This window comes from Coturnix japonica, chromosome 2 (assembly GCF_054131305.1).
Source record: "Coturnix japonica strain WE chromosome 2, WE-NBRP24, whole genome shotgun sequence".
NCBI lineage: Eukaryota > Metazoa > Chordata > Aves > Galliformes > Phasianidae > Coturnix > Coturnix japonica.
This window is the reverse complement of record NC_140664.1, coordinates 126496975-126511668: the sequence shown is the minus strand read 5'-3', so window position 1 is coordinate 126511668 and position 14694 is coordinate 126496975. Positions and strand designations below refer to the sequence as shown.

The 14694-nt window shown below is 38.9% G+C and overlaps 1 protein-coding gene across 27 annotated transcripts in view; it reads left to right on the top strand.

The window, feature by feature from the left end:
- The window catches only part of ARHGAP12 (Rho GTPase activating protein 12), a 65801-nt gene extending 51468 nt beyond the window's left edge, over positions 1-14333 (top strand). For 19 of the 27 annotated variants that reach the window (XM_085538864.1, XM_015853160.3, XM_085538866.1 and 16 more), the window contains 9 exons: positions 2620-2724; positions 3055-3153; positions 4782-4890; positions 5788-5907; positions 8790-8888; positions 10677-10754; positions 11835-11969; positions 12234-12336; positions 12733-14333. In XM_085538864.1, the coding sequence (XP_085394990.1) occupies positions 2620-2724; positions 3055-3153; positions 4782-4890; positions 5788-5907; positions 8790-8888; positions 10677-10754; positions 11835-11969; positions 12234-12336; positions 12733-12907 (1023 nt within the window). In that variant the 3' untranslated portion in view covers positions 12908-14333. The remainder of the gene's footprint in view (positions 1-2619; positions 2725-3054; positions 3154-4781; positions 4891-5787; positions 5908-8789; positions 8889-10676; positions 10755-11834; positions 11970-12233; positions 12337-12732) is intronic. The other 8 variants (XM_085538865.1, XM_085538867.1, XM_085538863.1 and 5 more) reach the window with 1 other exon arrangement.
- Positions 14334-14694: the final 361 nt, after the last annotated feature.

Sequence of the window (14694 nt, the reverse complement as noted above, 5' to 3'; positions counted from 1 at the left end):
ACATGGAATTAGAACGTTCTATGAAACTGATTGGGATCAGAATTATTAGATGGGCAGATGTCATTTGTGTTTCCCAATGCTTTCCTATACATAATAGCCAGTTCAGTTTCCAAAAAAGCCCTGAAATATATCCCACTACAGATTGTGTAGTTTGTCCTACGTGGGCTCCCATGATGTGGAGACAACTCCTGAAAACAGGGAAAAGTGATTCTGATGTCTTCAAGGCAGTCAGTCCTCATCCAACTCAGCACCTGTGTCTGAATGGAACAAAAACAACAGTCGTTACACTTTCCAAAAAGGGAGAATTGCAAAATGCCTTGAAAATGTCTAAGTACATCCCATGACTACTTCTTTTTCCTAGAAAAATCTGTCAGAAGAGACTCGAGGACAATTTACTGTGTTAAGGCATTTCTCAGCACCATGTTCTAGACCTCTTCCCTCCTTCTCTTTCACTTCTGCTCTCAGCAACTTCCCTGACAGCGGAAAAGAGAACTGTAGACAGAATTGGGAGTAAGGGCTGCATGTACCCTGACCAGTGCTGGCTGAGCACTGTGCTCTGTTTTCAGGAAGCAGACTTTGTCAAGGTGGAAGGAAATGCTAAAGGGACAACTTTTCTTAGTACTGCACTCAAGAAAAGGAGGATTCAGTTGCCTCTAGCTAACCCTTGTAAGCTGAGCATCCCGGCAGCCTTGCACAAGATTTTCTCCTGGAAGCTTCTAAGGAAGAAAATCGTGGCTGGCCTCTCACCTCCCCACAGGCAGGAACAGAAAAGAACTGAGGCAGGGTAGCTCAAAGGAGAGGCTGAAGGTTTAACTTATTTCTTCAAGGAAATTCTAAGTTTGTGACAAGTCTGTGATATGTTGGTTTATCAGAGGTGCCTTGTGGAGAGACTTAGAGTGTTTGCTTTGCTGTTCCCCCCCAATATTAGCAATATCTGGCTTTTTTTCTTCTTTCTTTGGGGGGGGAACTGTCCTGTGTTTCTCAGACATGATGAAGGTAATGAAGCTTAATAAAGTAAAATAAATGGATAAAGTACAGCGTTGTTTGAGGTAGCAGTGGAGTTCTGCAAATGGGGGCATACCAGAGGGCAGTGGGGAGCCACTCCTTGTGGTCTAAACATCAGTGGCTGATGTTAACTGACTTCACACACTGCAGGTCATCTCCTTTGCTGCTCAGCATCGTGGGGAAGGCATTGGTAACAAATCCCTTATCTTGCAGAGGACTAGAGGAGCTCTAGTCTCATGCTCTCTCCAGTGGCAAAGCCTAAATGTTTTCCAACATGCACCAGGGTTGTTGTGAGCTCCATTTCTGAATTGGGCCTCTATTAAGAAACATCCTTAGATGAGAAATCTGATAATAAAGACAGAAAGCAGGGGGTCTTTTCAGATGTTAGTTGGCATTGCGTACACTGGAAGTATTCTTTCATTCTGATGTCACAGGTTAGGTTGTCTCATTCTGATCATTGTTTAATTGCCTTTAGGCAGGAAGATTTTCTAGCTGTAAACAGCCTTTCTAAAACACAGTTAGCGTTAATTAACATCCTTGCTGTGAATTTAATCAGAAGCAGCAGATTAGTTCTGTTTCCTGAACGGTGTTTTCTCACCTCAGGTGTGATTGTTGTGGTACAGACTGGAAGTCTTATGATGATGTTTGCAGCAAGGAGGCTGTCCTGAGGCTCGGGTCAGCCTGAGTTGTCACATGAGCACAAAATATATATATTTAAGTTATTATTATTTAATAACTAGAAAAGAACCCTTGTGATGGATTGGATGCTGCACTGTCCCATGTACACTGCATGTACATCAGATTTTTTTAGTTCTGCAGCCAATTGACTTAATGCTTTCTCTGTACATTAAAAACAAACAAACTAAATTTACTAACAGTTAGAGCTATTTGTTTGCAAATTGTCTTCCTTGAGAAATTATATTTTAAAGCTATGGGATGTAGACTGTGACCCTGGTAGAAGTACTTTGTTATACCCAGCATAACAGTAAAAGTAGGAAGTAGAAATAGCTCTTATTCATGCTGTGTTCCTCCAGTTTGCTTGAAGGGTTGATTATAGCTTAAATGCTTCATTATCACTTTGGTTACTTGTTTTTTAGAAGCTAAACAGTGACTTTGATTTCTATTTACTTACTAGGGTAAGCTAAAGGAAACATACTGAAGGAAAACTAAAGGAAAATACTGAGTAGATTTAGTGGGGAAGGCATCACTGGGAACATTTAAAAAGAAAATCTATTCCGATAATGTAAAAACTGAAGGTGCTTGAGACTTTCAACAAGAATCAAGCTATGATCAGATTCTGTATAGACTTCTACCACTTTCGAAAGGAACAAGTCTGCTGAAATCTGATCAGCATTTAAAATGACTGGAATTTTAAAGTCTTTAGGCTGAGCAGTTCGTAATAAGCACAAATAAAGAGCTTTTGGTTTGTTTCAGTTTTCTTGGTATTACATTAGTTTATTTGTGGCAGGATACTGTGATTGCTTTATATTGTGTAGGCTGTGAATCAAGTGATGGTGTGTTACACTTAGGGATTGTAAGTCTATATATCTTGGAAGTTTTCATTATTATTATTGTTTTTTTTTTGAAGTTCATCATTGTTCTTTTTTTTTCCAGAAGTTTGGTGTCAATCAGTCCAAGCCAGAATTTACAGTGGATCTCAAAGGGGCACTGATTGACTGGGCTTCAAAGGACAAATCCAGCAAAAAGAATGTTATTGAGGTAAATTATTTTACTGAAGTGCAAAACTTCAGGCATTCGAGCAACTTCAGAAATTATCTCTAAATGTAGTTCAGTTCTTTTGTGTTTCTTCTCTTTAAATCATATATTTCTATTGATTCTGGTACCTGTAAAAAATGTCCGTTCTTAATATGTTTGGAGAGGATATACTTTCCAATTTTAAGATATATTACTTTGTGTTTTTACTGATTTTAGAGTAGCTATTTATCATCTGAATGTTGTGCCAGAGAGGAGTTCAACCTGATTTAATTGGATTTTGGAGTTCTATTATGCTTCTCAATTCTTGTGATTTCTGTTTTTGTTTCTTTAAAGCTAAAAACCCGCCAGGGAACTGAGCTCTTAATTCAGTCTGATAATGACAGCTTCATTAATGAATGGTATAAAGTCCTTAACTACACCATCAACAATCAGGTATGTATTTAAATCATGAAGGCTCTGATTTCAAGGTAGTACCTTTCAGCAGAAGTATTTATGTAATTACTCCAAGTAGCTTGTGTACATCCCCATTTCATCATTTTCTTGGGAATGGGCTGGGGATATGATGATTCCCAGTGATATGAAATGAACTTGTGCCAAGGGAGGAGGGATGATCCACTGGATTAAGAACTGTGAGGTGTGGACTGATCTACTCAGAAATGAGCTGCTTTTTTTCTCTCAAATACTTGTTCTGTCTCAGCGAGCTGAAAGGCTTTGACAGGAGGGAGTGACAGGGAGGGCGACCAACAAAAAATGCTTACCTTAGCATCTGATATTGCTATTTCCTTCAGACTAAATTAAAGTGTAAATCAAAAGCCAAGAGACCTTAGACTGCACAGGGAAAAATAGACCTTATTTAGACCACCTGATAATTTGAAGCACTGAATATTGTGGGTACAAAAATCTATCAGATCTGAAGCAAATGTAAAACAGAAAATAAAACCCCAACCCTCCATTGTAATGGTAGCAGTGAATGTGTTTCCTATGATGGCTGAGGCCTGCTCAGATGTGAAGCCCAAAAGAAGGCTGCAGCTTAGATTCGTGTCTCCTCCCTCTGGAAGCTGTTATGTCCGTATGTTGTATAGAAGGACTATCTGTAAAGAATATCTGCTCTATTTTTACACAAATTTTGAAGTCATTGGGTAAGACGTGGTCCATGTTACAAACCTAAATTCTCGGTTATATTCAAATCTAGGAGATCTGAAATGTAACAATCCTGAAAAGCTTTGAGGAAGAGAATCCTGTTCAAATAATGTCAGTGGCAGTGGGATCCTTGGCAGGGACATTAATTGAACGGTTGAATATACTGACTGTTGACATAGTAAAAAGTCTATCTGAAGCTTTTGAAAACCAGCAAGGAATGAGAGTTGTTGAAAACCCATGTCTGCCTTGCGAGTTGAAGTGCAAATGAATTATGTTATGCATTGAGACCAAAGGAAGCTTCCTTCTTATTCCCTGATGGAATGCAGCATAGGTGTGAGGCATTAGACAATTTCTTAGACTTCAGCATCTGCCATCACACAACAACATGATTTGCATTTCCATTTAACTATGGGTTTCTTATTCTTTTTGCATATATGCTGAAAGAACCCACAGAGGAAGGCTTTTGCATCTTGGTATAGTTATTCTGTAGGACCGAACTCAGCATATATTTTGACAGAGGTCATATTCTCCATCTGGTCAGCCTGTTTCTATCACAGGAAACTTAAACTAGAAAGATTAGAAACAGGATAAATGTTCTAGAAATTGGTCTGACTTTATCAGCCAGGTGCTTCTGTTGCAGATCACGTGAGTGAAATAGCTGATGTTTGCCTACTGAATTTGGGAGGAAGAAAAAAAGTTGGTGTAAGGAAGTTTTTGTTTGTATTGGGTCTTATGACCAAATGCTTCTCCAAGTTGCTGCCAGCAAGAATAGTATCATCTCTGAAGATAATTCTGGCATCTAGAACTGAGGAAAGAATTAAGTGAAAGTGGAAGTATATTGTAGAGCAGTCTGTGTGAAATACATTTCTTGGTGTATTCTAAGAATTGGTGAACTTACCTCTATCTTCTTCTACTAACAGGTAGTAGAATCTGATGAAGCATTAGAAGATGAGGTACCAGATTCTCCTGGGTTGGAAAAGCAAGACAAAGAAAAAGAGAAGGAGAATAAAGACTCCAAGAAACTTCGTTGTGAGTAGAAAACTTTCCAATAACTGATTTCAGGGATGCAAAAAACAAACAAACAAACAAACAAAAAAACCTTGTCTTCACTTGTGTAAACAGAGAAGAATTCAAGAGGACATTTTCCATCTTGGTGCCAGTTACTTTTATCTGTGTTTTCTTAATGATACTTAAAATGTAGGAGAAAACAGGCAGTAGAGAAATAATCTGTTCTCAAATGTGTAGAAGTAGTTGCATGTTTTCTCTGACATAAATTATTTTGAATAAGAATCTCTTTGTCCTTGATCAGTACTGATTTGGATAGTTGTACTTTTTTGTCCATGGAGCAGTATCTGTAAATATTTTCGCTGTTAACTTGTACTTCAGCTTCACTAAGTTGCTAACCCTAGATTGGCTCATTTATAGAAATGAAACATTTTAAATCACATTCTCAGAATTTGAAAGAAATTTCTTTTAGCTACAGAAATTTTTCTTTGCCAAGAAATAAATTCATCAGGCAGACGGTTTGGTCCTTTACTTCTGGGCTGTATGGAAATTGCAAGGAAGTATTTATTTCATTCAAGATGGTTGGTGAGGGCCAGGGCTAGTTGTGAAGCACAGCTATATGTTTTAAATTCCATGCCTACTTTAAGTTACTGTGTAGTTATTTTCACAGACAACACTTGGTGACAAAGTTGTCTCTTGGCAGTTTGAAAAATGGATGCTATCCACAATTAAAAAAACCCCAAAAAACCCCAAAAGGATAATGTGAATGCAGTGTGAATTTGAATAGTTTGTCTTCTTTTTATTTTTGTGCTCTGTATTTGTTGTCAAATTTCTCTTCCAATGAACCAATGTTAAAAAAGAAATAACACAAACAAGAGTTGTTTTTGTGAATATTCACACTAATTGTATGTTTATTTCCAGCGGTGAAAGTACCTAGCAATATAGATGCCACAGATCAGAAAAAGACCAAAACGAAGCTCAAGAAGTTTCTCACACGACGACCAACATTACAAGCTGTCCGTGAAAAAGGCTACATTAAGGGTAAATGAACCTTTTTAACAAAGGAAATAATTTGAGAAACCGAATTTGATAATTCACGTGTAAAATGGGATTCATGTTGTCTAGTTCTAGAGTAAAACATGAATGTAGCTTGCTTAACAAAAGTCTTGGATAGTGAAACTGGTGAATGTTTGTTGTTCTTCTGAGCAGTGCTGTTAGCTCCTAAACTTTGTCAAGGATGTTATTTTCATCCCATTATTGGCAAAACTGACATGGAAAATGAGAGCCCAGGAGCCTCTACGAACTCACAGCGCTTCTGAGCTAGAAAGTCCATTCAGTCTGCTGCTGTGAGCTGGGATTTCTGTATAGCCAAATAATCGTTTGTGCAAACAAGGGAAAGGATAGTTGTCCTTTTGTTACAGAGCTGAACACATGCTCATGTATCACAGGGGTGTCTTTAGTCTGGATAAAACCAGAGAAGTACGTGCCATCTCGTTAGAAATGGAATGTTTAGGCAGAAAAAGGATGAGGGTAAAGGAACCTCAACATCCTTTTTCCCTAACCCTTTCTTTTCTTTCTTATTTTTTTCTTGAATGTATACTTTTTTTTTGAGTTTTGTTTTTTTTTTTCCACAAAAAAATGAGTTTTACAGATATTCTTGAATCCAGCTTACCAAATGGTTGGTAGCTTAATATATACTTCCGTCTATTACATTTGTAGAAACTGAAAGGGAACAGTTTTTGCACAGGTCTAAAATTAATGTGATTGTGTAAATTTCTTCTTGGTGATTCCTGGTACTCTCTGTAAAAATTTATTTGTTTGTATGCTTTAGCAGGACTCATAGGTGGTGCTCTACTAGGGTCAAAATAGCAGATGGGTAGGCAAATATCAGACCAAATCTGACTGTGATTTGCCTAACTGCATACTTTAACGGATGTGCTTTGATTGCATGTAGCATTTGATCTATTTGTGTATCTGCCAATATAATTTAACTGTAAGTTATGAATTTTTGGTTTGAAGTAAGAAGGCATTTCCCCAGACTTCCATGTTCTGCCCTGCTTTACAGCTTAGAATTCATGTGAATTCTCAATGGCATAACTTCTGACGTGAGCAACAGTAAATGCTAAGCCAAGTTTAACTTGTACACGTGCATGCTGATGAGACTGGATTTTTTAATAAAGACACTAAGGAACAAAGAGTTTGTTTTCATTTAAAAGCATGATGTGAACTTTAAAAGTTGGATCTGTGCTGTACAGTTTTACATTTACTGTATGAGTGAAAAATACACAAGTCTATCTGAAGCCCTGTGTACTTTGTGGCTGCTGCTAAGCTTAGTAAATGAAAACTTGGCAAATGCAATTTAAGTTGAAAAAATGAAATTTATTTTTAAAACACCCTTGACACAGCATGCACCGAACTGAGAAGTAGCTGTTGCTAAACCTTTGTTACACAGAAAAACAGGACTGCAAAAGCTACTTTAAAGAGGGAGAAATGAATACAGTTCTCCTATATGTGGAAATGGTTACAGTCAGAAGCAGTTGCAGCAAATAATTGTGTTACATACCAGCATTTTCTTGTCCTATCTAATCTGCGTTGTTCTACCTGCTACAGCTGCTTGCTACTCTGCCTTTCTGCTGCGTGGCCTTTTTCAACCCTTTGCTACTGACTCTGCTTATACAGCTGGCTGTGTGAGTAGGAGCAGCAGGAATGAGATGATCTGGGGCACTGGCCTTTATGCATACAGCTAATAATACGATTATATACCAATTGTCTTATTGTATAATTGGTTTGGTGTGCTGTTTGGATTTCCCAAAGCAGTTTTCAAATGCAGATGTTGTTACTAAACATGACAAATGGGCTAGATGCGATGCATGGTGCAAATGCAAGAGCAGTTTCTCTCTTGCATGAGCTCTGAAGTAAAATGTATTAAATACTGCAAAGATGGTCACTTACATGCTGCCTTTAAAAGATAAAATAAAACTTTCTTCCTTTTGAGTGTGAGCTTTGCTTCTCTATTTCAAGACCCTGTTTCAGTCTCATGCATCCGAACCTGGGATGTCATCTGTTATTTGGGCATACGGTGAAACCATGAGTCTGGGGAGCGTTTCAGTGCTAACATCTGATCTGAACAAGAGGAACTGACATGTTGGTGAAACACACTGAGACTTTACAAGAACATGTTCTCTGCCAAAGCTGATTTTCATTTTTGCTCTATTTGATGATAGAGAACACCCCCACTGCCTTTTGTGTCATTTGGAGGCCAAGATGCAAAATATCTGAAAGATGGACATTGTCCATAAGTACTTATGTTTGAATTCCAACCTTGAAGCCATGTTGCCTATTCATAGTCACTCACGCAGTCAGAGCTCTGTGTAATGGTCTATCATTTATGTGGTCATTTCAGAACTTAAACGTGTTGGAGATGAAGCTCTATATTGAAGCCTTTCTCTGTAAATGAACATGTAATTAAATAAAAGCAGTAGGTGTAATGGAGAATAACTTTTTCTTCTCCCTGGTTGCTTTGGGTTAAAGTTTTTCTGTTCAGATTATTTTTTTCATCAAAGATTATGGTAATTGTATTTTGAACCCCAAAGAGGGATGAGGTACAACAGAACATTTGAATCCATTAGATTTCTCAGTGCAGTAATGGCGGTATGATTCTTCCAAGTTTTCTTCCGATGAATTAAAATGATTTCAGTACCAAAAGTTCCTCCCTCAAAGACTCATGTTTGGGAAACTGCTGACACTTTTTCTTTCTGGGAGAGGCTGAGAACTCTTTTCAGAACTTTCCCCCCCTCGCACTCTAATAATGCAACAATTGTATCCTGTACTTCTTGCTCTGTGTAGAGGTTTGTTTTAACCTGAACTAGTTCTGTCACTCGAGTCCTGTTCCACTGTAAATCAGTCTCTTTACTTGGTTCCAGATCAAGTGTTTGGTTCCAATCTCACCAGCTTGTGTCAAAGAGAAAACAGCACGGTGCCAAAGTTCGTGAAGCTGTGCATTGAGCATGTTGAGGAACATGGTATGGTGAATCTTTTGTTTGTCTTTAAATCCCTCTTGCTCATCTTGCTGTCTCGTTTTGAATGCTTTAATCCTTAATGTGCTGTTGATTTGTTAGAGGAAATAATCCGATGTGTGTCTGTAGGTAATGAGTTTTTGGGAGTGGGGAAGGTAGCTGGAACCCAGTGTGGGGAGAGGGAAGTAAGTTTTACATCAGAGGAATTGATCTACTTCACTGTCTTACAAGATGAGAATGCTGAACAGCTTTTTGGCAGTAAGGGTTTAAAGGAGCAGAAATTACAAGGAGTCATAGAAGAGCTTATCTCATCAAGGTTTTACTGCAGGTGAAGAGAGACTCTCAGAAGTTACATGTGACGCTGTGGGCTGTCTGCTACCAAGGACTTAATCACATTTTTTTTTGTTGGAAATTCCTTGGTTGTAATTCCTGACTTGTGTGTACTGTGGGTTGGGCTTCTTGCTTGTCTCTTGCTGTTGCCATATCAACTGAGAGTGGTCTATGGAATCTCCATAACCGTTGATCAGAAGATGGTCTGTTAATTTGGGAACAAATCTTGAGATCAGGATGTTTACAAGGGAATACTGTAAGTGAGTTTTAAGGCATTTTCCATGGGAACTTGTTAGGACTTTTTCCAGCATGTTGTCTTTTTTCTCAGTGCTGTTGCCTTGTGTCCTGGGAAGGACTGAGTGCTTCCCTTCCACTGCAATACTGTAGGTCGACAAACTGCCATCTTGTTTGTAACAGCAGGCTTTATTCCCATTCGAGGTCCACAGTTTGATAGAGAGGGGCTATTTTTCTTTTCTTTTTTAAAGTAATTTATATTTTAAGGACAGGACTGCAGTGAAGATGGTGGTGAAGTTGTCCTTTTTTAAACACCTGAGGGGAAGCTGACAGAAATGAGCAGCTTTTTTTCCCTACTTCCCCAACTCTTCTTACTTCCAAAACAGAAGAAATCTATTGTTTTTGTAAAAAAATGACTAGTGGATTATGGGGAAAAGGGATATGTCAGATGGTGCTGGTAACTGTGCTGTACTGTATCAGACTACTCCACGAGCTACAAGGACTGAAGGTAATCTGCCAACACTCACCCCCTCAGGGGCACTGACTCATGTGCTGCATTCAAGTGGCATTTCAGTTTAATTCTTTACCTGCTAATCAATTCTGAGTAATTGCAGTAGCATCCACAGAGACAGCTTTCTTCTTTGCTGCCTGACTGAGTGTTGCAGTACAGTACTTGCCTTTACAGTAGAGGCAAGGGCTACCCGTTTACTTCTAAAGGCTGTTGGATAGTGAGTGTGCAGGCACGATGTTCCTTCTTGAAACCTGGTCACTTGACAACTTTGAGATGCTCTCTTATGCTTGACTTGATATTTCTTAAACATAAATTAAAGAATGGGACATCCACAATATGCTTGTTTCTTGTATGTTGGATCCTGCATATATCCCTCTGTCCACCCGCTAAAAGCATTTTAAATGGCATCTCCAGTCTCACTGGGAAAACTTGAAGCTGTTACCTCATTTACTACTATTCTTCTCCATAGGAAGCTTTAAAGATTACTTGGATCTTGATGCTGTAAAACTTTTTGTCAGCAAACAAAACCCTCTCTGATGTGCCCTGCCCATCAAAAAATCTAGTGAAATGTTTATTGCCAAACCAGGTGATCGTTAGCACAAGATTAAGTGGGTTGCTTTGGGTTTCAGTTTTACAGAGTAGACCTGTGAGCAAGGAGCCTGATGATTTCAGAACCTGTATGCACAAAAGATTAAAACTGGTTTATCCCTTTATTTTAGGATTAGATGTTGATGGCTTATACCGAGTTAGTGGTAATCTTGCAGTGATACAGAAGCTAAGATTTGCAGTCAATCATGGTAAGTTTTCATCAACTACATTACCATCACGTAGCTTTTCAGGTTGCTTAAAGTTTGTAGAGAACTCATGAGAAAAGATTTCTTAATGTGTAACTGCAGCTTTCCTTGAGAAATAATTGTTATCCTTAAAGTTACCTAAAAACTGCAGAATTTAGTGCATAAAAGCACACACATGCACACAAATACAATGGAACCGCCAAACCCTAACAAAGTAAACAAAAAACCACCACCCGAACAGCCTGGGGATTTGGTCTTTACATGGAGGCATTGCTGGAGCCTTGTTCTGAAGGAAGGTGGTAATAGAATTCAAGAGGGGAAAAATGACTGAAGAACCCCAGACAGCATACCTTATGGGAATGCTGAATTTTGAGCTCCTACTAGTTAAACTTGTAAGTTAGTGCTTTTTAGCAAGATTAATTGCTAGCTTGACAGTACTCTTGTGAATAAAACCTCTTCATGTGTCTATACCATAGTGTTTGGTTCAGTGGGAATCAATAGGTAGCCTGCAGCTGGAAAGAGCAACAGTAGCTCATCTGAGCCCTATGATTTGATCAGTCATTTCCTGTTTAATCAGGTCTAAAAGTAAATTCTGTGTTACCTCCAGAGGTGGGATTCTTCTCTGGGAAGCCTCCTTGGTAGGACAGCTGCATGTAGAGCAGCAGGAGGTTTGACTGCTTCTGTCTATGGGGGTTCAGGAGATACCCTGCTTCAAGGCTGAGGTTGAATTACCAGTGGTTCCTTTTGGTGTAGTTTGGAACACTTTGCATTGCTGCAGCTCTCCCAAGGAGTGGATTGTTGACAGTGTTTTAGCCCTCCTTAGAGAGCTGCAGGGTTGTTGTAGTGCAGCCTCACAAGCATCTCACATGGTATTTGTTCTGAAAAGTTTTCTCCCAGCCACCTATGAATGTAAAAGGTTTCATACCGTTGCAGCTCTGTACCCAGCAGCGAAGGGGTTGGAGCAGGATGCTGGTCTCCTATACTAGAAAAGCAATAAACACAGGAAAGAAAAGGAATTAACATTTTTAAACTAGGCTTTTATACTTAAATTATTAACATTAATTATTCATTTTTCTCTCTCAGATGAGAAACTTGACTTGAATGACAGTAAATGGGAAGATATACATGTCATCACAGGAGCTCTGAAGATGTTTTTCAGAGAACTGCCAGAGCCGCTGTTCACTTACAACCACTTCAATGACTTTGTCAATGCAATCAGTAAGTATGGAAAGCAGTTCTGTGCTTTTGATACGAGTTCTGCTCAATAGCCGCAGTTTGGTTATTGTAGAATGCTTTGTGATGAGTGTCTGCAAGGCTCACCTGAAGTTGTCAGTAACACGCAGACTGCCCAGCAGGTGGCAGCATGCTCTCTTGATATCAGCCCTGTGAAATCAAAGCTTTTAGCTCCAGTCTCTTAATTTTTATCATAAAGTTTTGCACGGAATTACTTAGGTTTTGTTTCTACACTTCTTCCTTCTGCAGAGCAAGAACCGAGACAGCGTGTCCATGCTGTTAAAGATCTAATCAAACAGCTGCCAAAACCAAATCAGGACACTATGCAAGTACTCTTCAGACACCTGAAGAGGTAAGGATCAGAAGGAAAGGCTTCGTATTGCTGATATTCCATTAAAGCTCAAGTTAAAGAGAGGAGGTGGCAGTGCCCATTGTGCTTTTGTTGTATATACTGGACTTGATAAAAGCAATATATCAGTCTGTATTTATAGCGCATCAAGTGAGTGGTGTGAGGCCTAATTGTGATGTTTACTGTCTCATATTAGAGAAATTGTGAGGATTTCAAGGATAATATCACCAAACAACGCTTTTTTGTTCAGAAGGAAATCGCAGCAGCTTTGTGCTTATAACAAGCCCAGCAGTCATTAAGTAAATGTTATGAGTAGGCATTTGCTTTGGACTTCTTTTCTGTCGTCCCATTACTCAGCACTGATGAATCTTCTTTGTGTGTACTTTTTTTCTCTTTCAGAGTTGTAGAAAATGGAGAAAAGAACCGAATGACCTATCAGAGCATAGCGATAGTTTTTGGTCCAACCTTACTAAAACCAGAGAAAGAGACTGGTAACATAGCAGTCCATACAGTGTACCAGAACCAGATCGTAGAATTAATTCTACTGGAATTGAATGCCGTCTTTGGACGCTGACGTTTTCATGGAGTGGAAACTGGAAGTGCTGGGTTGGCAGCATTATTCCATCAGGAGGAGAATCTCTCACTGTATATGATGCATTATGTTTGTGGACCAAGAAACAACTTGATTTTTGCACTTTTGGGGGAGGGGAGAAGCAGGAGAAGTGTTTTACCATTTTAATGCAAATTAGAGACAACGCTTTCATTGTTTGGATTTCTTTGAAAAATTCATTGTAAAAAAGTGAATTAAAAAGTTTATAGTTGGCCTTTTTTTTTAAAGTAGCATTTGAAAACTACGGTATAGGTTCATACACTGGATTTCTTGGAGAGTGAAGCTATTAATCTCAAACTGGATAATCTGGAATTTGACCTTAAAATATTCCCACTTGGTATGGAAAAGTTCTATGAAGAAAAATAATCAGTGGAGTTCCATCTTAGGCATGTGTGTTACGGGCAAGCTACGCGGGTGGGTATGATGCTTTTCCATGGGGTTTCTGCATGCAGTGACTGCTGTAGGCTATCAGTTGGGGTTGGTTATTCAGGTTTCATTCCTCACATGACATCTGCTGTCCTTTCTCCTTTTCTTTCTTTATTTTTTCCCCCAGCGACATTTCTGGAACAACTGAGTTGCTGTATAGCACAGCACACTGTTGCGAACACTGAACCTATAAGAGTATCCAGCAATGAATGTTTGTCTTGTGGCATAACTCAAGTCATATTTAATACATATGTTCGTTTCTTTTTCAGGGTGTTTCCCGAGCTAGGTTTTGTGTTATACTGGATTACAGCTAAAACCTGAGTAAATACCGACTGTAACACTGTATTGAATTCTTGGTATAATGCTGTGGTAGTGGAAGTTTTTTATGTAAATACAGACTGTCCTTTTGGTCCTTGTATATAATTCGGTTCCTGTATAGTTTAAGAACGTTCTAGTCACACATTTCTAACCATGGGTAGAGTAGCTGCAGTAGCGTAACGTTTCCAGCCCATGTCTGGGTTTCAGCATTGAAACAGGTTATGGAGAGGGAGGGGGGCCTAACTGTGTGCACTTTTAGATGTTAATTACATTTGCGGGCAAATAACTGTAACACGAATGGTACTGGAAAAATACTGAGTGTGCTTGCTAAATTAATGCACTACAAGAGGAGCCTTTCAGGTTATTTAATATGTACAGGATACGTTAGAAACATGTCTGACAAACTCTTAACATCTACAAACAGCGAAACTCATGTTCTGATAGAGGGAAGTTTGATGGAATCCGTGATGCTAAATTCAAGAGTTTCTTTTTACATTAATGTAGAGTAATTTGTACAATTGGTTTTGGAAGATTTTGTTACAGGGAGCACGGTCTGCTGCAGAGTTTTTAAATGTATTTTTCTAGACTAACTGCTGTATCTGACATCTTTGTTATGTCTAACCTGAATAAAGACAACCGTTAGTTATTTCCGAGTTTGCCATTCCCGCTTCAGACAACGTGAACCCCCTTTACACAGTAAGACTGACAGCTGTTGTTGCTTAGCACGGATGCTGCTTGCAGCAAGGAGCTGTCGTGCTGCATTTAAAGATGAAACCTTACTTGAAAACCTGACCATTTTAGGAACCTCCCAGCCCCCTTTCTTTAACAAACTAAACTCTAAGATTCATGGAAGACAGAAGTAATTTATGGATAATAAGTTTGCAGTCTTTTATCAGCACCTCTCATTTATCATCTCAGCTCTCAACCTGTCACACAGATAGCGGCTACATTGGGAATTAAGTCACTTTCACTTTGAATCTGTTGTATTTGTCTCACAGCAGAGTTCC